The sequence below is a fragment of the Condylostylus longicornis genome, unplaced genomic scaffold (assembly GCF_029603195.1).
Source record: "Condylostylus longicornis isolate FDR11 unplaced genomic scaffold, ASM2960319v2 ptg000092l, whole genome shotgun sequence".
Classification (NCBI taxonomy): domain Eukaryota; kingdom Metazoa; phylum Arthropoda; class Insecta; order Diptera; family Dolichopodidae; genus Condylostylus; species Condylostylus longicornis.
In genome coordinates this window covers 643,879-669,063 of record NW_026578060.1, presented here as the reverse complement: position 1 = coordinate 669,063, position 25,185 = coordinate 643,879, and the positions used below count along the sequence as shown (strand labels likewise).

The 25,185-nt window shown below is 25.1% G+C and overlaps 1 protein-coding gene across 3 annotated transcripts in view; it reads right to left on the bottom strand.

Moving 5' to 3' along the window:
- Positions 1-25,185, bottom strand: part of LOC129613859 (putative uncharacterized protein DDB_G0282133) — a 61,580-nt gene that overhangs the window by 19,190 nt on the left and 17,205 nt on the right. For 2 of the 3 annotated variants that reach the window (XR_008697342.1, XM_055528146.1), the window contains exons 1-3: positions 23,293-23,634; positions 4,566-8,409; positions 4,401-4,498 (exon numbers count right to left, since the gene is read on the bottom strand). Coding sequence is in view for 2 of the 3 variants with exons in the window: in XM_055528146.1 (XP_055384121.1) it covers positions 4,401-4,498; positions 4,566-8,347 (3,880 nt within the window). In the remaining variant the exon portion in view is untranslated. Of the gene's footprint in view, positions 1-4,400; positions 4,499-4,565; positions 8,410-23,292; positions 23,635-25,185 lie in introns of those variants that run through there. The other variant, XM_055528147.1, reaches the window with a different exon arrangement.

Sequence of the window (25,185 nt, the reverse complement as noted above, 5' to 3'; positions counted from 1 at the left end):
AGATACATACATATTTACAATATACGATCATTATTTTCAAAATGAAATAGCTTTTTTTCTTTTGTAAATTTTAGTTGAATCAACTAAATTATGAAAAATCAACGAAGCGACATATTAAAATTTTGTTCTGCTTTTTTTCTCTTAAATAATAGCAGTACATAATGGTGGTGGTTATGAGGATAGTTGATTGTGTTCTATTATACCGGTTAAAAACATATACATGTCTTCATATTTAATATATAGCTGTAATATTTATGCGATTTGTGAATTACTTATTAATGCAAGTATGTATGAGTATGCGATTGTGAGTTTTTCAATTCAAAAACCTGTATTAACTAGACACTAAAAAAATATATAATTAAATTTTTAATTTAAAATTATGTATAGTTGTATTTTTTTTATAAATCTATTTAATTTAAATTAATTAATATTATTAATAACAAATTTTTATTAAAATAATAATGTTAATTAATTATTTTTTTATTAATTGTAAAACAGATTAAGTGTAACAGTTTCAAATAAGTTGAATGTTGATCCAATTGCATATAAATATTAAGCTTGAGTAAAAATGTTATAAAAACTAAAATTGAAAGTTTCTAAAACATCATCAGAGTCATTTGAAATTTATTAATTTAATTCTAAAGATAAAGTGTAGTTGACTACTGGTCCACATTGTCAAATTATCCAATTTTCCATTCATAGCTTTATAAAATTTATATTTTTAAAATTCTTATCCAAAGGTTCATGCTTAATTCTTTAAATATTTTTTAATTGAAATTAATTTTATACCTAAACTACACTAACTAGAAGTTAAGCTTAAAACAATTTTTAAGGATCAAGCGCATAAGTAATAAACTCATAATTTACTAAATACACATATGCACACAAATATATAATTATATATTTTTTATGTTTATAGCTAGTTATGCTTATTAAAATCAAGGATTTTTTATTTTTTTTAAACTCTTCAATTTTTTTTTCGTTCACACTATACCTCGCGCTCAATTAACATATCAGGATTATGTTTCTGTATTTAAAATTAAATTGAATGAAAAAGTATAATTATAAATTAATTATTATTAATTATTAAATAAGTATCAAGATTAAATTTTTTATTAAAAATCACTATATTAATATTTTTCTTATTCTTATTTCATTTCACTGAATATTAAACTTTATTAACATAAAATTTTTCCAATATGACGTATTAATAATGTAATATATACACATAATATATTATACGAATGTATAAAATTAAAAACTAGCTATACACACAGAGAATTTTTAAAATTATTTTATTAAAATTAGTAAACAAGAAATAGTAGTCCACCACGCACCGATGGCATATAACCAAACAATTTCAACCGAGAGCGAATTAAGACTGAGTAAAACCTAATCGAATATATTTTTATTATTTGAGCTTTTGAAAGTTGTATTATAATTTGTCCGACATTATATAAAAATTAAAATAAAATGTAAAAGTTATGAGAACACTGAGAAATGAGCAATAATGAAATTAAAAACAGAAAAATTTAAAATTGAAAGAGAGGAGAGTAAAGAAAAGTCTTAATTTTTTATAAAAACAAGATCTTTGTAATTGTTAATTAGCGTTGTTGTACTAGTATGTGAATAGTGAACTATAGTGAATTATTGTAAATTTTAGTTATGGGTGAATTCTTTAGTTATGTTCGTGTGTAAAGATGTAGATATGCTATATATTATATTTATAGTATATGCGATCATTTTGCCGAGAGGTTGATTTTATTCTTAATGATCTTCTTTATTTTTAAAGGAAAAAGAAATAATTTCTTTATTATAAATGTGAGCAAAAAAGTTTTAAAAAATACAATTGTATTAATACAAAATTTAAGAATTATGCGTAAATAAATTAATAAAATAAAATGTAAGATTTTAAACAAAAATACTTAAATTGGAAAGAATTTAAGTAAATGCAAGCTAATTTTAAATATATTTAACTCAGCAATTATAATTGTATTGCTGAATAAGTTAAGCTTAAGTGAAATACGTGTTTTGGTAAGGATGTCAGACAGTAATATTTACAGTTAAAAAATGGGTACGATATTAAAGCTTTTAAATAAAACGCGAAATTTTTTTTTTATTTCTGAAAAATAGCTTTTAAAAATACTAAAACAGAAATATGCAATTTTTTACATTACATGTTTGAGATTGCATATATATATATGATTGCTCCCCAAAAGTATGCAATATTTCTGCAATGTACGCAAAACGAATTTTTTGTTTTTAGGATCTTGAAAACTTTATAACTTTTAGTGTTTTGCTTATTATTTTTAAATATTGCCTATTGTAATAAATACCTAGCCTACTATATACTTTACAAAATATTCAATAATTTTGGGGACATTTTTTGCAATACAATTCTAATTTTGTCAAATATACAAAGAATCTATTATGATTTTAAAAATTTGTATTAGCTACTCGTACATAGGTACACACATACCACTATTTTAAATTTTTAATTCTTTAAAATTAATCTATTTCATTTAATAGGGACCGAGACTGCAGTGCAAGTAATCAAAATTGTAGTCCCGTATTTTAAAATTGATTTACCTGGTTTTTACTTTTTAATTGACAAGTTTGTTATCTATAAAAAAAAGTATTAAGGATTATGTGTGTTATTATGATAGAGTTTAAAATAATAGAGTTTTGAAACTCAAATATGTTAAAATGAAGGATTTTAGTAAATATAGTCAACATTCTCATGAAATCCAGTGGAAATTGTTTGACTGGATTGGTAAGAATTTAATTATATTTAAAAAAGCATAAAGGCTGCATTAATTCATTTAATCACGAGTTATTTTAAATATAGAGCTACTTCATACTCGAGCATTAGTTCTAAAGTCAATATAGTCTCATTAGAGTGTATTCTCATTATAACACCTTAAAATAAATTTTAAATTACAAATTTCACGTAAAAAGCTCCATTTGTTAAAACTGAATTACAGCGATTGTGTAATTGATTTCAAAATCTGGAAATCAAACTCACGAAAATTTTTGTATTTTCCATATTCATCTTTTTTGGTTTAATTGGATTATGTGCATTACAAATTTAAATACAATGAAAGAAAATTTTAATTATATTATAGAAAGAGTGTTTTATTGTTAATCACCTTTGTATGGCCAAACTAACCATACCATAACATTTCCATCTTATATTTATACTTTTATAAATATGTAAATTTGTTATTGAACTATTGCGAGGTATGCATATAAGGAAATCTTGTTTGCATGATGGTAATACCAGTTTACGTATAAATTATTATTTAATAAAAAATTTCAAATACATTCTAAAGAAATTCCAATAATTTATAATTAACAAAAGAAAAATGAATTAATAATTAAGTAATAATTAAAATAAAATTACGGAAATGTGCACATTATAATCAAGGGTAGAAATTTAAATTTAATAAATTTAATCATGTAATTGAAATTTTGTAACTGCATATGATTATGAATTATTAAGTTGGAAGTTATAATTATAAGTTGGAAAACTTGGTTGCCTCTGAGAAATTTTCAAAAATTTCCAAAAACGTGAATTTTTAAGTTATTTACAATGAAAACATTTTGGCTTCGAACTAAATAATTTATTAATTAAAACTTGTTTTATATTTCAAATCAATTATTGGAAGCATCAAAAAGTAAAATTCAATTAACGCAATAATTCAAGTTTTCCTTTAATTTTTTTCTAATTCATTTATTTTTAAGAAAATATTAGAAAATATTCAATTAAGCAATCGAAATACTTAATGTTACTATTTTAACAGTATGTATTTAAAAAATTATGCGTGTGCTGTAAATTCGAACGGGTTTAAAAAGAATGGATAAGGTTTTTATTAATTTTTATTTATTTTATAAAAATATTTTATAACTTTCTTTTATGGAGGAATTCACAATGCCATATCGAGTTTTTTTTTCATTTGTTTGCATTCGATTTCTAATGTGTACTCGTCACAAATATTATTAAAATTCAAAACGTTTACATTTTTAAAATCACCACGACTGGAAATTCAATAAATAAATTCAATTGTTTAATTTAAAAATAAGTCGTGGTTTTATATATTTGATTTTCTTTTTTAGGTATAAACTGGCCAAGTGAAATGAAATTAAAAAAAGTTGGCGAAATAATTACAAAATATTGATATTTCTATAGTTTAGTTATAACTAAAGTTCATATACTCGTTTTAAATGATTTTTAATGCGTAGCAATTTGCACATGTTTTCGTAAATACTGAATACAATAAATTCATGTATATCACGTTGCATAAATGTTATAATAATTTTAATTACTATTATAAATTTTTGAATTGCCTTTGAATTTAAACTACGGTAATTTAGTTATATAGCAAATACACTGTACTTACAGTCTTCATCTTCATTTAATTCCCTTTGAATCCTATGATTATGTACTAATGTGCTCCATTCTGTACCTTTGTTTGCCTTTGTCGATTTTTCTCTTACACTAAAATAAAAATATTACTTAATTATCATTAATATTAAAAGTATGAATAAAATGGGGAAGCACTTACATTATAAAATGTGGTCTATTATTATTGATTGAGAAGTCATCATCTCCGTCAGAAATATCAATCCAATCATCATTATTATCACTAGACCCTTCATTTAAAGGTATAAAATTCTGGCTATTCATTGATACTCCATATAAACTATTGGTTTTGTGATCTGATGAAATCGTCGATATTGAATCAGAGTTTGTTAATGGTATTGCAACACGACCGCGTATTGAAGCAATTGATTCATAACAATTCGATACAATGGATGTTGTGTCGTCAACTGATTTTGGTGAATGTTTACCATTATTATTTAGCATTTCATAGCAATGCATTAATGATTCAGAACCTTTAATTGTATCATATATGTTTTCGTCTTCATCCTCATAATGATAATTATCATAATTGGAGATATTTTTCATTATTAATTGACAATCGATATCATTCAATGGCAGTATTAATGGATTTTCACTAATTTTTTTTGTACTATTATTTAATAATGGTGATTTATTTGGTGGCCGTGGTGGTACATCAGTGCAAATTGTATTATTATTATTATTAGTATTAAGTAAAAATGGTTTTGCTTTTCTTTTTGGTTCTGGAATTGCAGGTAACTCATCCGTTGTGTTTCTTTGAGTTTCGGAAATACGAGGAGAATTCAATGTTGGTAATTTTTGTTGTTTCAGTTTTTCTAATTCAAATTTATTAATATCAATTAAATCAGATGCCGGAGGCTCACATATTTCATATCCATCCTCTGTTTGATTTGGACTAGATTTAGGATTTGGTAACTCATTAACTAACTGATAGTTTTCATCATCTACTATTTCAGTCTTTTCTGTGTAGTTCTCCGATAATGGCTTAATAATTTCAGGAATCGTTTGATATATATTAAGGCAATCCTCATGATCTTGTGTCTTAGAAAGTGATGAAGAAAATGATGATGTTTTTGTTTTATTAAAGTCTTTGGAATAGAGAAATGATTTCTGATATAATTTTGAATCAAAGGTGCAATCAGATACTGATCTAGATCTTTCAGAATTATTGTTAATACAGTCTAAATTTTCAGTTTGCGCTGTTGTGTCGTTACTTTTACTAGATTCGTTGTGACTATGGAATCGCGTAAATAAGAATGATTTCTGTGGTGCTGGTGTACAATCAATTTTTGCTTTTACGTTTATTGGTTCATAAACATCTTCATCATCCTTTTTGGAATGATTTTGTTCGTTATCTTCCATTAGTATTTGATAATTTAGAGTGGAGAGGAATTTTGAATCATCCATCGATTGAGTTTTATTTATCAAACTGGTATTAACAGCCTGTATAATATTATTTTGATTTATTTCATCGATCTTATTAGTTAATTCTGTATTGGAACCAAAGGACATAACTTTTGTTTTATTATTGTACACGAATGATTCATTCTTATCATGATTTTGATGTTGTATATTGATGTCATTTGTACTTTTTGATAACGTTTCTATTCGCTTGTTTATAGTTTCTATAGCTTCACGAATTTTTTTATCTGGTTCGAGTTTTTTAATAGGATTTTCTTCGTTTTCTGGGGAGGGTTTTACATTTTGACTTTTTTTATGTGAAAATATGGTGTTTTTTAAACGAATTTTCTCATATATACGAGCATAGCGGCTTTTCTTTGGCAAATTTTCTAAAGTCTCCGAGGATGATTCCAACATGGTGTTTGATTCATTAGAAAGATTATCTGTATTTAGTGAATTCAATGCTAATACTGGCGAACAACTCATTTTATTTGTAGGATTATTTGGTATACAGGATTGGTTTACTACTTCACTTGATTTCAGTTCATCATTCAAGCTCGTAGTGCTTTCGTTTGTTTCTTGAACTGGTGTTTTGGATTCTTCCTTGATATCTTCCAAAGTATTGTTTGATTGGATATCAATTGTTTTCGGTCGTTGCTTTTTCAATGAATGTTTAATATTAATTTCTTTAGTTTTTTTTAATACAATTTCACTTTTTGCAGGTACTTTTGGTTTGTCACTTTTATAATTGTTGTTTTGCTTATTTGGAGTGTTAGTCCCATATGGTTTAGACTTTTCCGACCCTAAACGTGATGTTTCAAATTTTTTCACTGCCGCTTTAACAGAGCTATCATTCGAAAGTCGTTTCGCTATGATTTTCCTTCTACCAGATTTAATACTACTTGTTTCATCACTACTATCTGTTTGTGAAAATCTTTTGGTTGAATTTCTTTTCTTGACATTTGGAGAGCTTGAATCTTCTTTTAATTTGTAAATATGACCGCCACGAGTTAAAAGCACTCCATTTTTCTTTTTAATTTCTTCTAAAAGGGTATTATCTCTTTGTATTAGTTGATTAAATTGAGCTGTTAATGTCGCAACTTTGCTATTATTGTTATTAGGATGATGATGGTGGTGGTGAGCAGTAAAATGGTTTGTCATTTTACGTGATACATGAAAATTTTTCGAATGAGTTTTAAAACTGCATTTACGTGTGGCCGAAGTTTGGCTTTTTCTTCTAATAGGTGATTCAACACTATTTGAAGTAAGTGAATTCATTGAGCCATTTTGGCTTTCATTAGACTTCATTATCGCATTGTTTTTTAAATTATCAGTCTTATCTTTTGATTTTTCTTTATCTCTATTGTTATCATTATCTATATTAGTATTTGGGCAATCCACAGTATTACTCGTTTCTAGATTTGTATATTCTACAACTTGCTGCTCTTTAGACAACGATAAATTTTCATTCAAATGCGAATCGCTGTTATTATTATTTATTGTTATAATTGTTTGATTTGAATTTTTGATTTCCATTTTATTATTTGCTTGATTTGTCGGTTTGTATTTTGTATTTTCTATTACAATTTTCTTATCAAATAGACTTTTATTTTTATTGATAAGATCACGAACAGATATGATTTTATCATTTTCAGTAGTCATATCTTTTATATCATTTAAAAGTTTCTTGTCGAAAATTCTATCATTATATAGAAGACAATTATTGTTTAATTTATTTATTTTTTCATCATTAAGTGACGAAGGTTTCTGTTTACGATTTATGAAAATATCTTCTCTTTTTGCCCAATGTATTTTCTCACCACGTTCTGTTGCTGCTACTAAAGGAAAAGAATCTATTCCAAAAGATAGTATGTAATTTCGATTTCCAATATCGGAACTAAAGTTTTTTGAATTTGTTTGTGATATCGAGTCGCGAGTAGTTAGGAGACGAATATTTGATTCAGATGATTTTCTCTTATTTGTATCTGCCGTTTTATATTTATAGAAATTATCACTTTTTATATGTTCTTCATTTGTTTTGTTGTCATCATTAAAAGATATTCTAAAACTATTTGAATTTTTTAAATCATCTTCATTTTTCGTTGTAGTAATTAGACAACCAATACTCTTAGATGGTTTTAATCCATTTGGTTTATATACTGAATTAATTTCTGATTTAAAATGTGCACGTGCTGTTTGCTTTTGTAGTAAATTATTTGTAAAAGTTATTCGATGATTCCAGTATTGTGTAAGACCCTCAACACCTCTAAAATCATCAGAAGCGGGTGGAATAGATATTTGTTCAATGTTATCAAAATTTGTATCTAAATTTGGTACAGATCCTTTAAAACGACTTGTGTTTATATTATTAGATTTATCTATATTATTAGAGCAAGATTTAGAATTATTTGTAAATGAAGTAAACCAGTTAAATAGTGATAAATCTTTTGGTTTTTTCGATATGTTGTTATTGTGATTCAGTGAAAACGAAGTATGTGATGAATCTTTTGTTGTGTCCAACATTTTTTGGTTTTGTAAGTGTTATCAAACCAATGAATTCCTTAAAAATGATACTGAAATTGTCCCTGAAAAAATATATATTTTAATTAGAATTATTAACAACATAAAAGTAATTCTAGTTTGTTATTAAATTTCATATATGTATATTGATTTATTTATTATTAAATACTAATTTTATATTAAGCGTTTGTTTGAGTATTAAAATTTCAGGGGGACGTTAAACGATATTTTAGTTGTTAAAGCGATAATTACCAGCCGTAAAATCATATAAATTAATTTGTACGTACGCTATTGACGAGCTTCTGTCCAGTATAAAATCAATTTATGTATATATTTTGAAACCTTATATTTCAATCTAATTTATTAATTTTCTTCCGCAATACTATTTGGTAATTTCATGCGATGTCAAAATAGAAATGTGCATCAAAAATATAGAAATTCTATTTTATTAGACTTCAAACATTTTCCATGTTTCTTTAAACTATGTTTCAATCTAATTTAAAATTGGTTTACATTTTTCTATTTCTCCATGAGCATACGAATTATGATTTTTATGGGAACATTCATTTTCATAATTTTTAAATTTGAAAAATTAATTTCGTAATCAAAATAATCTGTTTAATTGTCAGAAGATCCAAAAATAAATCATATACGAAGTTTATTTATGACAATTCACATTACAAAATTTAAACAAATGTAAATTGCAGTTTTGTCCAGTTACATATAAAAACTTTTATAGATACAAGAAATTAAATCTTTGGGCAATCTTCTCTTCAACATATTCGATTCGATTTAGAAAGAGAAATCGAAATTTGTGTTGATTTATGTAAATAAGTTTTGAATAAGATTTTTTAAAATTTTATAATGATTCTTAATAAATAATCCATGATTTGTCGTATTCCAAATGCATTGAGATATTGAAAAATATTTTACTTTGTTTTATGATCTTAAATGTCAAGTTATTATTGTATTCCATTCCATTTAAAATATTAAACTATTTAAAATTTTATATAAAAGAGTAATACAGACGAATAATTATGTATGTATATATTTATAACGTCAAATACTAAAAATCCAAAATTTATAGGTTAGATTTTACAATACAAATTTTAATTCAAAACTGTTTTAAACAATACAAACTTCATTTCAACAATACAAACTATTTTCAACTTCTTCTTTAAATGTTTCATACTCTTCTCTATATCGGAAATAGTTAAATTATAATTTTGCAAGCAATGGTAAATTTCATTGTAACAAAAATTTCTATTACACATGTATACATATATGTATTTAAAGCGACTTGGTGAGATTAACCGAAATTCTACAGTAATGGTTTTAATTAAAGTATTATTTCTAATTATATATGATAAGTTCAACAAACCCTTTTTTAAAACTCTAACAAAAATTAATCTTAATTGATCTAGAGTTTCATGTCATTTAAATACAGTGGGTCTTATTAAACACTTTCCATTTGAAAATACAAAAATAAAACAGAGAGACAAATCGTATGCACTTAAACCTTTTAACATTATTTCATATTGTTGATTTCAAGTGAATACATAAATGATTTCAAGTGAAGTATATTGTCTATGTAAATGTTCATTTATTAATTATATTTTACATATTACATTTGTTATTTATGTGAAATAAAAAAGTATGAGCAAGTGATATGTTGTGAAGTGCGTCTAACATGGGATTTATGTATAAATTGCAAAGGTCTTTGACTATTGGAAATTAAACTTTTATTTTTCGGATACTCTTTCAATAGTTTTGCGGTTTTTTACTTTTTCTAATCAAGTCTTTTATAAATATTTTTCTTCTTCTACTACATACGTATATAACTGTGGCTAACACTATATGTATTTTAAATTTTAAACTTTAAATTGTGGGAAATTGTTAATTATTAATTGTTAATATAATTATTATATTGCGTATATGCATTCGTTATATATATCGTATTCGCAAATGAGGAAGAACGGAAAATGTACTTACATTTTCATTTCGAAATATTATAACTATCGATTACATGACGTCGTTTATCGCATCATGCAAAATGTAATTGAACTTTTTAAAAATTAAATAAAGTACAATATGTAAATAATTCCAAACCGAGCATTTGAATACAGCGACACTATAATGCTCACATATAAAAAGTAACAAATATAAAATTTTATGGGAAAGCATGTTAAAAAGGCTGTCATCACATTTATTATAGGATATTAGAGGGTGTATAAAGTTTTTAAATTACTTTTCCAAAAAATCAACGACTCGTTCGTTTAATTTCTTGGTATCGAAACGGTATTAACAAAAATGCTTTAACCTCAATTTTGAGAAAATGTGGTGATTTTGTACATATGTATGCACTATACATTATAGTATTCACTTATGGAAAAATTCGCTTTTAATTAGAAAATTTCGCTTATAAAGAAATAATGGACTTAAGGTTTTATTATTCGGGTGGTTAATAGCCAAAAACTCAGATTGAATGATAACTTGTAATGCGAGAAGTCAGTAGCGAGAAGACGATACTGTAAAGTGTGTCGACGGTTGCTTTATAATTTTACATAAAAATATTAGAAAACCCTTTTGTTTGTGCTAATAAGGAAATTAAAAAATAAAAAAAAAAAACATTATTTACATAACCTATAATTTTGATGTTGTGGAACAAATTAGAAAGTTCAATGATTTAAAAGTATTTATTACAAGCTTAATTATGCAATTGTGTTTTTATATGTACGTTAAGTATGTATATTGGTACTTTTATGGTGATGTTAAATTCATTTTAGAAAACAAATAAATTTTAATATTTGACGTTTCCTTTTCTTTTATTAATTTCAGCTCAAAATACTGTTATTTATTCTAATTTCAAAAAACCAACATTAATTGCGTGTACTTTAACGTGCTTTTGATACAAAACCATATGTAAGATAATTAAGATTTGAGGAAATTTAATTAAATTTATAATTTTATAATTCAATATTAGATCAATTTTCCCTTATTAGTGATAACTTTACATATAGAGTTTCTTTTATAATTGTCGTTGGTTCAGCTAGTGTTTAGAAAATTTTTTATACTTTTGCCAATATTAAATCAAAATTAAGTTCCTGGAGAATCAATCAACCAAATAAATTTTTTGATCTTGGCATACTTCACAACAAAAATCGTGCAAAACAAAAATGTTATACTGTAAAAATCGTTTAAAAGCAATTGTCGCCTTGTTATTTATTACCTGAAAAGAATTTTAATTTGAAAATGACTTTGGGATTAAAAAACACGTATATTGAATTTTACCTATGTTTTACTGCCAAAAACAATCAAATAGAAATAAAAAATGTTTTGTTGGACATTTTAGTAAAGTAAAAAGTAAAATCAAAAATGGAAATCAAAAACGAAACTAATTTTTGATTTCAAAACCTCAGGATATAGTAAATCTAGGCCGACTTAATTGGAGAAAGGCCCTGTATGTACCTATAGATTTATAAAACTGGAGTAACAGAACATCGTAACCATATTCAGGGATCTATTATACCCCTATCGCTGAGTACCGGGCATGCCCTGCAGCGCCCGTTCGAAATTCACCGCGTTGATGAGCTCTAGGAACTTACGAGAAGCGGACGACCGCAACTTCACACCCTGAGAGCTAAGGCCCCCAGTACTTTCCCAGTAGGCGCAATTTTTTTATTTTCCTCACAGAATCTGCAAGTGTCCAGTCACTTTCCATTCGCAGCCTACTGCGGTGCCTAAGTCTGCAGTCCACGGTTAGAGTTTTTATCAAGTTCTTTCCTATTTCTAAAATCTTCTTAAATCATTTCTGGTCATAATCTCCTAGTAACCCCTTTTCTTGTCAAGGCATAATTTCCTGCTACGTCCACATAGCCTGGCACCCAGCACAGAAAGACCAAGTTGCGTCTACCTAATTCAATGAGTTTCTTAAGACAGCTCCATACTGCCACCTTAGGATACTGAAAATGAATTTAGAGTTTTGATGATAGCGCGACCTCCCGATATGAATTCTTCATATATAAGAAGTACGAGTACAATATTGTATTGTGTAACATGAATTTTTTCATTGATATCAAACATATGATATTCCAATATTCTTTACCAAAAAATCACACAAAATATTGAAAATGGTTTTTTTGTTGGTTTGTTTGTACATCTTCATTCATTTTTTTGGTTCGTACTCAGTAATTTTGTCTAAGCTGTCGTAAAATTTCACACATATTTACAATTTATACATAAATAAAGGAGGAGTACAGACACAAAAATAATTTTATTTTCGTTCAATCACAAATCATTTAACGTCTCTTTAATTTTTGATTTACTTTAGAAAAATTAAATTCCTCACAATTAATTTAAAATCAATTAATAACCCCTAGAATAAGAAACATTCTAAATGTAGGCTAAAATAAACTCTTATGTATGTAGATATATGAGATTATAAATAATTTTATAGAGTAATAACCATATTTAGCTTTCAATTTTCAAAAATTGTAATTTCATTCAATTTATTTCAAACAATTTATATTACAGAATAAAAGGTTTAATTTTAAGTGACAATGTAAATGGAAAATCTTATTCATTCACTGCTAAATAACTGAAAAAGTTTAATAAGAGACGTATCCACAATTTTATCGCGGAATATAACGAATTTTCCGCACACGGCTTTGTGTCTGGGTTCAACTTTCAACTAAAATTCATTTTTCCTCTTGCATTAGATTCACGTGGCAGTGCTTGTCACGGAATAAATACCGACGATACGATACATAATCCCTTGGATACATGCTGCTGAAAGTACTGTCTACAACCAGATGAAGTGCACTCTATAAACACCTTTTTGTACAATATAATGAGACATTTTGAGCAAGATAATAGAATGATTTAATGCTTTTATGTTATGTATGTACATAATTGAATAGTTAAAGAATTGTCATCGTCGCACAAGAAATTTTTCAAACATAAATCTGGCAGTAATTATGCTAAAAAATCTTTAGCATATTGTAAAGTGTTAGAATAGTTTTTTTTAAAGCAAAGTTAAATAAATTTTATTAAGACACAAGTTGCAAACTAAAACTAAAGATTTTTTTTTCATTCGTACAGACACAACTTGTTGTTGTACATAAGTGTCTCAAATGTAAATGGAATCTATTTTATATATTATGTAAAAAATTATTTGAATACCGGTGTAATTATTTTATTAAACAAATTATTTTGTACTTATATTGTTTTATTTTCACAGAACGTTAATGTTGTAACAAAATTTCTAGTATAAAACAATAGCGTGTCATGTTGCATACCGATCATTACAAATTACTGAATTAAAAACTCTTCCTCTTCTTACAAAATTTATTGTTCGCAACAAAATTCTACAATAAAGTGATCTACTTTTGTAATGTTTTGTTGTTAATGTAAAATTTTTTTGCTCAATAAGTTTATGTGTAAGTCTTGAGAAACAATTAATTACTTACAAGATCTAGCCTGCTATTTGACAACCACATTTAGAAATTGTTTACGTATTATAACGTTGATATTTTTTCTCAAGTATTTTTGTGCCAACAAAACAAAAATTCAAAAATTCGGTAATAATTTCCATATGAAAAACGAATGCTAAAATAAACATCCCCGAAACAGAAATTTTCCGTACCAATATGCAAATGAGCAATTTGTACTTATAGCCGGAATTGTGTTATGCCGCAGTATTTCTGCAATTCCGAAAAAGTAGTGAAACCCGAAGAATTGCTTTATGAAAGCCAAGCATTTATAACTTTAATAAATGCAAAACAAACTGAACTTAATTTCTTGAATTTAGAAGCTGATTTACTCAGGAATTTACACAATTGCAAGAACCATCTAATGAAGGGGTAAAAGAATTAAGTCTTCTCATAGAGAAATCACCACAATAAATACTTATTGTGTTAATATTAGCAAACAAATAAAATAAAAATATTTTTTTCTTTATTTTCTACAAGTGATATTAGACCTAACCAAATTGAAAGAGGCCAATGTTCTCTTTATGTACGTGGTGCGCAAAATGCTTTAAAATATTCTTGTTTATTCACAGATTACTTATAAATTTAATAACAAAATATAAACCCTATAATTCGTATGGATAACTGCTCTATTAAGCCGTTAGAAGTACAAAACAAATTTTTTTAATTACAAAAAAATTATCACTTGCATAAATTCTATAAAAAAACCACTTAAATATTGCGATTGCAAATTGAAAAGAAAGTTAAAAAATTCTTTATTTTAATAACTGCTCGCATAACGGAATGTACATGCATATGTATGTAAATATTTTAATTGTATGTTTACTTTTTGTCATAAAAACATTCTTTTTATTAGAATCAATAAAGTTTATTACAGGTGTAACATAACTGTGAAAATATATGTGTGAATATTGTGAAGTGAATAACTGTGTGAATTTTTTTCTGAGTATTTTCTGGGTTGCCAATTATAGGAAATGAGTGTACCCTCCTAGTGTAATAATTTAAAGGAAGGCTAAAAGTGATATCTCATTTATTTTTATTCGACAGACTAATATTGAAAAATATTAATGTGCATTTTAAAAAGTTGTTTTTTTGCTTTTGCATATCCAAAAAAAATATGCTTGAATTGAAATGCGGTCTAAATTTTTTACATAATTATTAAAAACAATTTTTTGTGATAATTGTGAATTTTTATTTTTATTAATTTAAGCAGGTTTAAGTTATTTCTTAAAATTTTTTTATTTTAAATCAATACCCACTGGGAGAATCATAATTCTATTATAGCGGGCAGTTAAAAATATGTAGTGGGAACTAGAACTACAAACTAAAATAATATATATACAAATTTTGCTAATTATGAATACGGGAATTGGTTACAAAAATAAATTTTATGTAATACTAAAACTTTTATTTTCGAAAATTTTTAAAACTATTTTATAATTACGACTTAAAATATGAATTTAAATAAAATAAGTTTCAAAACAACATAAACATAAACTCAACTTCAAATTTTTGAAAAAAATTCAATTAAAACTATTTTCGAATTTCATATATGTATTTCATAAATAAAACCGAATAAAAACCAAAAAAAATCAATGATTTAATAATGTGTATGGTCCCGTTTTTATTAATTATCAAGTTCTGCAGTTTGACTCTATGAAATTTAACTCTATTCTTTAGTAATAGCCTTATGAATTAAGTTTACACTATTCCTCGTATATTTAAATCAAGAGAACGATCCTAGCTATCCATTACTTGAATATTTTTTGTTCTAAACCAGCTTATTATACGGTTAGATTTGTGAATTGCGACATTTTAAAAAGTGTTTAAAATTTCATTCTGGGTTACTGTATTATTCTTTGAATGGAATCAAAACATTCTCCAGAAGTTCAATATAATCTTCAGAATTCATTCTGATTGATATTTTACATATTGGTTTATTGTACGCGTAGAGAGGACTGGATGAATTCTCATAATATGAAGCAACAGCGACTTTGTTTTCATGAATAAACACTTACATATATAAATGTACAACTTAACCATAAAGTGGTTGCAAGAAATGCTACTTAATAAATTTGTTTTAAATTTAACTTGTATATGATTTCATTAATGAAGTCGTGATTAAAAATTGCAAAATTAAAATTTTTAATCCAAATGATCAGACCGAATTGTTTGTTATTCATTTTTCACAAATTTATTTTAAAATTGTTGTACGTCTTGACATTTTTTGTAATTATTCAAATTTTTTTTTTCCTCTTATTTTTTTGTTATGATTATTGTGAATGTGTGAAAAATTTTTGCAATGCCAAAAAGACGAAGAAAGTTTTATAACAATGGCATCATTCTAAACTTGTATATAAAAAAGAATTAAAAGAAAATGTTAATTTCAACGTTGCATTTGTAATAAATAATCCGCCTGAAACAAAAACTTATACATTTATACTCGCGTATAATTAATTGTAAGAATTTTTAACAGTTCAAAGATTTTATTGAGAATTGTAATTTTGTGACTCGATCTGTAGTTTTATCAAGGCTTAACGCTTTAGGCGAGAAGAAAACTGTACGACTAGAGTATCACTTCGCACAAAAATTAAATTTTGGAACTTGGTGCACAAATTTTTATAAATCTCGTATATTTATTAAACTGATATATACTTCAACATAAATTACATATGTACACGCATATATATATATATATATATATATACCATTAGATTATTTAGATGGATTAGCATTTAATTCTTAGATACTATTTTTAAATTATTTATGTCAATAAAAATAACTTGATTTGAATTCAGAATTACGATGTAAAGCACAAGCATTATAATAGTGCTAATATTAGTTTAAAAAGCAAAGAGAAAAAAATATTTTTAAAATATCTTAGAAAACTTGTAGCGAGTAGTTTTGTTTTTTTTTCGTGTAAACCTTGAATGTTTGAGAAAAACTTTTAAATCATTAGTGTTATTGAAGACCATATGATATGCTAATAGTAAAATATTCAATGCATATAGTTTGTTAATTCACATATAGATGACATCACTTAAACTAGTATTAAATAATTTTGTCAAAGTTTTTTTTAGAATAGGGTGTTCAAAAAATTAAATTTAGATGCATTGATAAAATTTAATGAATTTACAGTAAGAAATTCATAATATATTATTTTAAATTTATATGGCTGTCTATAAAGATCTTCTTATTCAAACTGTTGTATTACCGAATTTTAGAATTTTAATTGAAGTTTTATAATATGAATTTAAAAAAAAAAATGATTAGGTTGTACTTATTTTATTAAAAATATTAATATCTATTAAAAAAAAATATTATTTTTGATTTAAACACCCTGTATTCAAATTCTTTTTTTTTTATATTTTCACACATAAAAAACTTACTTAATATTATTAAATTAGCTGCTTTTGTCAAAACGGTTCTTATTGTTTTCTAATGGAATACAAGCTGCTTTTTGAAATTTCTTAAATTCAGGTGTGAAAAAAAACATTAATTATTTTAAATATCATCAATTTGACAAAATTAATATACAAAATATACAATATACCTTCGTTAGATTCACTATAAGTATAAGTTGGTATGACCTTATAGCGATTTTTAAAACTTTTAAAAAAATGAGCTTTTCTATTGAAGATTTTTATGATTATTTAGTTTTGTCATAATTTTTTCTAAATTTCTAAACTTGAAAGTATGTATAGTAATTTAATTATTTAATTTAAAAGAAAATTTAAGTTTAATATTAAATTTTCCCTTTGCAAAATGAACAAAAATGTGATATAATTTATATCCGCAGTTTCTATGTGTTATACAGTATAACACATTAAGTATTATGAAGCTTAATAAGGTTTAACAAAGTTTTGTTTTATAAATTAAAAAAAAAATAAATAAAAATACAAATGTAAAGTGACCAAACTTTTCAGGTTTTCAGGAATAAGTATTTATAGATATATTTATAATTTATTTATAGATATTACAAATATAACAGTTATCAGTGTAGCATAACAGTATATGTAGAACAATGAACTTAGGGTTCGTTTGAGATTTACAAACTCAAGAACATCCTTAAAAGAAAACTTCTTGTTGCGCGTTTCAATCATAATGTATAACACTTTAAACTATATAAGCAATAAACAGATCTAAGTGTAACCCATTTTATGTAAATCAAGTTTATATAAAGGAAGTGTAAATGGATTTATATTTTTATATGGAAAATGAAGGTTTTGAAAACCAAAAAATTATCCAAAATAATTTAATCTCTTTTTTTAGTGTTTCTATATAACAAAATTTTTATACATTTCGATGTTTTTTTTACACAATCTGAAATAAACTGTACCAACTAAATACACATAAAATACACATAAAAGGCAACAAGACGTACTATACATAAATAAAATTTATAAAATAAAAATCAAATCAAAACACAAGTATTTATTATTTTAAGAAAAAGTAAAAGTGTTTTCAGATCAAAAGTTAGAAATTTACGAGTAACAACTTTGTTTAAAAACGAAATATGAATTAGAAAACATTTTTTTGCCTTTTAGTTTATCAAAATTAAATTAATGAAAGGCGAGATAAAGTTAAAAAGTAAGAGTTTGCAAGTTTCTATTATAAAAGACAAAAAAAAATTACAAGAAAAGTAATTATTTGGCTATCAAAATTTTATGTTATCAAATTTACATTACTTAATATTACTATGAAAAATGTTATAAATTAAAAACTAAACAACCCAAACCAAAGGTATGCTGCTAACACGAGTATGTCACAAAATGTCACACCTCACACGATCAAAATTATTAAGAAATTCAAAAAGGGCAACAAAGACAACCGAGCAAGTGGACATAAAACTATTGGACTATACCGCTAGCACAGACAGCAGGAAATACAGTATCGAAGTCGATCAAGTTAATCAGATGATTCAGCAAATTGAAATCCATCCTACGTAAATCAAAATTAGACTCCACCCCACACACCTCGTCCATATCAATTAATGTGTAATCATTATGGTGACAATGACTCGAAGTTCAACTTCCTTTTGGGCAGAACCAAACTCGGAGAACAATAACAACCCAAAATACACATGCTGCAGCACACCAACACAATGTTTTGAAGGCACACGGCGAATCCTCGAACCATAGGGTAATGGCCTATCGACGCGAAGTACTTCAAAGTTAAGGCAAAGGAGCTCGCCATTAAAGAAACCGTCATTAAACTAGGTTTCATTTAAGATGCATCGTGAGGACACGCCTGAAACGCAACACAAATGTGTTCTCACACCTTCTTTGCTCAAACTCCTTAACTAAACGACCAGTAAGCTGACACAACCGACGCATAATCCCATCAATTTTAAAATTTAGAGTTATTTTTATACAAATTTTAAAAAACGATATTATATACCGTTTAAAAAAAAACTTGCTAGATACAATGCGGTGGAAATGCAAACTACAACCACTAAAATAAGTAAATTTTGTTTTTAAAAATCCTAATTGAAACGAAGAACGGCATTAAATAAGAGATCAAACTAAAGTAAATATTTTATTTTTAAAGGAAAACATGGAAAAAAACCTATTATGAAACAAACACATGGGTATCATATTAATTAAAAGGCATAAAAAAATTTAATTTTCTAATTTAATTCATAATAGCTATGTTATATAAAGAATTTCAATGCTACTCTATACCAATTCAAACAATAATGATTGTAAATTTCAAAATAATTTGCGATAAATGAAAATAAAATAAATAGTAAACAAATATCAAAAAAAAATTTAATAACCGTATAGTATCACACCATTACCACCATTCCTAACTATTTTTAGCAAATTTTTTTTAATATTCGTACATACATACATATTTCTGTTTCATATTTTAAAATAAAAAAAATTATCATAAACGTGCACAAATTAAATGTTTAAGATTCTTTTCTTTTAAGTTTTAAGAATGGAAAACATCGTTATTTTTAACAGTGTTTGTTATACATTTATATACTCGTATATACATATATTTACACATATTTTATTAAATAAAAAAAATGTTTTTTTTTTTTTCAAAATTGTTCGGAATTAAGCATGACAATTTAAGCAAATAATTGAAAAAATTTTTAAAGTACACAATATGTTGAAAAATGTGAAATAATGAAGAATATTAAATGATATTAAGAACACTTTTAATTTACTATAATAAAAACTTTTATTATTTAATGTAAAAAATTTTCAGTAGTTTCTAACATGGGAGAAAGAAATCTCCCAAAGTTCGAACTTCAAGAATGTGGATCACTTGTTGATCTAATTGATATTTTTGGGGTTTTAAAAAATTAGTCGTGTTGGAATGGGTTAATGTTGTATTGGAACGCGAAAAATTAAAGATTAGTAGCAGGGAAGCAGTGGTGAGCTTCAGAGAATTTTGGTATAGGTTAATTTTTTTATTCTATAACAGAAATAGAATTTTATTTACAGACTACTCTCAACTATTACATATGTATGTAAAGTACTATTAAAAGTAATAATCCTCATGTAACTAACGTAAATCGTCCGATAGCAGAATTGGAACATTAAAAAAATTTGGTTTTAAAATAACACCTAATCTTCAATCTTTTTCGTATTATATAATCCTCCATTCTGAGCTCTTTTAATTGGTTTTCCGCATAACAATATTTTAAAAATTAACAAAATTTTCAATTGTTACAGTTTTTCAGTAAGTATAATCGACCCATATAATATTTTTATTTTAAAATTTAATTAAAAATGTTGCATTATTGTATAAGCTTACATCAATACGAACTTAAAATCACTAAAGCTAAATTTATTTTTTAAGTCAAACAATTGATTTAATTAATATTTTGTTGAGAAAAACTTCATATAAAAAATAAAAAAAAAAATTAAAGTGTTATACGTAACGCATACAAATAAGATTTTTTCCATTTTGTTATGAAAATTTAAAATAAAAATTTCAATCAAAATTATGATTTAAAATAAAACTTTATTTGGTGATGTTATCGCAGTAATGTATAATATTTAGCTATCAATTAACTGCTGCTATTATAAATTTACCCATAATTTATAATTTCTTACTATACTAGTTTTAAATGCATAACTTTACATACAAAATATGTTGTCAGGAAAAGCAGTTCTACTTAGATGGTTAGATGAATTCAGTAGTTCGCTAATTAAATAATTACTTTATATAATAACAATAAATTCGAATTAATTAAAACCAAAATTTTTAACTGTTTATTTATAGCAGTCATTCATATCACATGCAATGTGTGTGTCTTCTTCTTATTATCACTCGTTTATTATGGAATTTAAAAAAAAATAAAATAATAATTTTTTATGCGCTTATGAAATTGTAAATTGAAATTTTTTATATATAATTAAAAATACGATCATGTTCTTATTTTCTATTGTTTTATAAGACTTTTAAAATTATTCGGATTATGATTACTTACTTATCAATTTTATTCACACTATTATATTAAAAAATTTTCGTGATTACAATTGCATATACACACATACAATACAATTGTAAATCAAAAATTTTGAATTTTTGTTATACATTGTAATTTATGTTTTCTATACTTAGTAACTTACATTATTAATACTATTAATTTTTGCAAATTTAAGCATTAAATGCAGGAATATGAAATTGTTATTATTCTTTTAAAAATAATAATTATAACAATTTTCATTAATAAATTTACAGAAATTCAAAATTGTTATACAAGTTAATATACTGGTATATTTTATATTTAACTGATATATGTTGTATGATTCGGTTAATTGATTACATAACGCTAGTATACTACTTATAATATTTAAATATTGTGTAAATTGATTTTTGAACATTTTATTTTAACGATTGAATAATAATTTGCATGAATTTATAGTTGAGAACGTTATGTAATTGGTTAATCATTTAACCTTTTAATTTAATTATGTGTGTTTTTATTTTCTTACTTATATTTGAGAAATTTGGGTGGTTGAAAATCATTATATTGTGCAAGACAAATGAAGTGAGATTAAAAAAATTTAAATAAAATAATTATAAAAAAGGTTTGGTTTGTAGTTTTATAATAATTAAAAGTTTTAATAAATAAAAATACTAATGAGATAGGTTTTATTCTAATACAGATTTATTCGGACATTCTTAAAAACCTTGATATGCATATGAGGAAAATTGTTATTGAAAGATTAAAGGCAGTGTTAACGAAATTCCGGAGTGAATGAAATCGTAGATAGCCATTGTATGACATCGTAGATAGTCACGTCCCATATAATTTTATGCGTTATGTTCTTATAACGGGTTATGTTAAAAATGATGAGAGATGGAACTTAAGCATTTTAATTTTTTTTTTTTCGAAAATTTTAATTACTTTTAATAACAGTAATTGAATGCAATATCTCTGGAAAACGGCTTTGCTTTCATTTAGAATGACCATTTCTCATTTTTTATAATTTTTTTCACTTTCGTATAAAATGAATATTTTCATATTTAATTTCATTATGATTTTTTTTTTTGCATAAAAAATTATTTTTCATTAAAATTAATTTGGCATTTGAACGCGTATTATGCGCATATGTATGTATATACTTACATATGTATAAGCGAAATTAATGAATGCTTTCCATATTGAAAAAATATTTTTTTCTTTGTTCTTTATATTGACTCTTATTGCAACTTTTATTTCAATGCTATAAGTAATAATAAGAGTATAGATACGTACGTATAACTTTCCTAAGTCAATCCAAAAGAAAACTTACAATATAATAAAATGAAAACCAATTCCAATGTTTATTAACTTTTACCTCTCAATATAGTAAATTATACACATATATATATATACTCGTATCTATATATTTATAGATATTTATGTACTCTGAATGAATACAAAATACTTATTTATAATATTCAAGAATATCAATAGCTTTGTATAAAAAATGTATGGCACGCATATAGCAAATGAAGATATCTTCCATATTATACATGTGCATCTTAATACTCGTTTATCCATTTAAATATAAGTAATATCCGTCAATTCATTTTTGTTGCTATTGAGGTCGTTGTCATTTTTGTATAAATCGTCGTAATTGAAACCCCAATCGCATTAAGCGAATATGTATGTACACTAAGTATGTACGTCTGGATATGTATGTTATATGCATGTTAAGTATTTCATTTAGCTCATATTGTACTTATATCCTTTTAGTTTATAAAATACTTTAATATTTTAATATTGTTATCTTGTATTACGAAAAATTATTTACACACATTTTTTCATCTCTTAATGTCATACACATGTTTCTATACATGTCCTATGTATGTACATATACAACTTTTATGAAAGAATGGAATTCACTACATGAAAATATGGAAATTTTCAATTATAGTTTTTTTGCTATTAAAAAAATAATCAAAACAAACAACAAAAACAATACACTATAAAAAAATATTTTTCACCTGTTAAAAAATTTTTTAACTTTTTTGTTTTTCTTCTTAATGAAATTCCTCAGTTATCAATACTAAATTATAAATGTGTTTTTTTACTTTTTAAATTTTTCATATATTTTAGTTAAAATTATTTTTATGTTTGTTTTTATAAATATTAATAAATATTTCCCGTAAATTCGGCAATATTAAAATATTATTAAATTTTTTTTTATTTCAATTATTACTCAAATTTTTTTGTTATAATTAAATTAAATTTTTATAATTTACCACCCGCCTCATAATTAAAATATATTTAATCAATCATTTGCATTAACGCACCATACCGCGAACAAGCAAAAAATTTAAAGCATATCATTTCACTTCTAAAACATAACTAAACTTTTTAAATACATTAAAAATTTTAAAATTAAAAAAATAAAATTAAAAAAAAATTCCCTCACTATTATTAAAGCTGCATTACTACAACGCGTACTGTTATGATAAAACTACTTATACTTCATCATAAAATAATCGTATTTTGATTTTTATGGCTTTCGTAGGTTTGGTTATAGTCAAAGATCTTGCTTATAATGTAAAAATAAAAGAAAAAGAAAGTTATTGACAAAAGAATTTTGAATTTTTTGATGTCAAGTTGTATATTTAGATTTGGTGATACAAAGGAAGACTGATTTGGTGGCGATATAAATAAGTATTATGTAAACGTTGCAACAAATAAAACTTGTGGATATAGAAATCAACACTTTGACATGTTCAGAATTGTAGAGGCTTTAAATAACGTTAAAAAGATTTAAATATTTACATCAATTTGAAAGAGAACACCGTACTTTATAATTAAAAAACATCATCCACAAAATAACTGGTATAGATGTTTTAATTGCTGAATTCCCAAGTAATGATGTAAGTGTTCCAAAGGTGATAAAACCATTAACGATAGCTTTCATAATATTGCGCCCAAATTTAAAACAATTAGGAACTATTTATAAATAATTCAGTTGAACTCAGAAAGTCTCAAGTGACAGTATTGTAATGTTGCTTTACTGTACTGTCAATTGAGACAAAAGTGGCTGTAAAAATGAATCTATCATTATTACTGATTCTATTAAAAAAAAGGCACGAAAAACTGGGAAACTTTGCTCTCACGGCGGCGAAGTTGTGGTCTTCCGGATCTCGTCGAAACTTCAATAAAATGAAAAAATGAAAAAAGGCAAAAACAAAAGGTTTTCACAAAACAGCAAAGTTACCAACAGCCTGAATTGTTTAATTGTTCTTATATTCATTTTTATATAAACTTTTCTTAAGCTCAAAATTGTGTTTTATCTTTCCTCTCGTGTACTAAGATAAATTTCTTTACAACTACATAAAATAGTAATTATCATGAAGACAACAACATCAAAACAAAATCAAAGTAAAGTAAAAGAAAAGGAAGCAACTAACAGAATTAAATGTAGCCAACCACGAATTTTTGTAGTGAGCTTTTCAAATGCATAACAACACAATATTAACAATTTTAAAATAAAAAATATTCTTGTAAATAAATAGCAAATTTGTTTGTGCAAAGTGGTTGGAATTGAATAGTTGAATGGAAAAGAGAAGAAAAAGAAAAATGCATACAAACATTTAAACAAACCAGTGGTATTTTGTTTCACTTGCAGTTATTTTCTAAGTACATATTATATACATACATAGAATTGTATGAATGCTTGTCCATTTGTAGTGTATATTGCTTTAATATTGTGTTATTGTGTGTTTTTTAGCATAATACGAGTACTTGATGTGTAACAAGGTTATTTGACCGCTACATTTTTTTATGTTCTAGCTATTCATTTTATGTTTACGAATATAAAGAATTGTGGACTATCGTATGTAAGTATAGTCTAATATTTTTTAATTCTCTTTTATAGC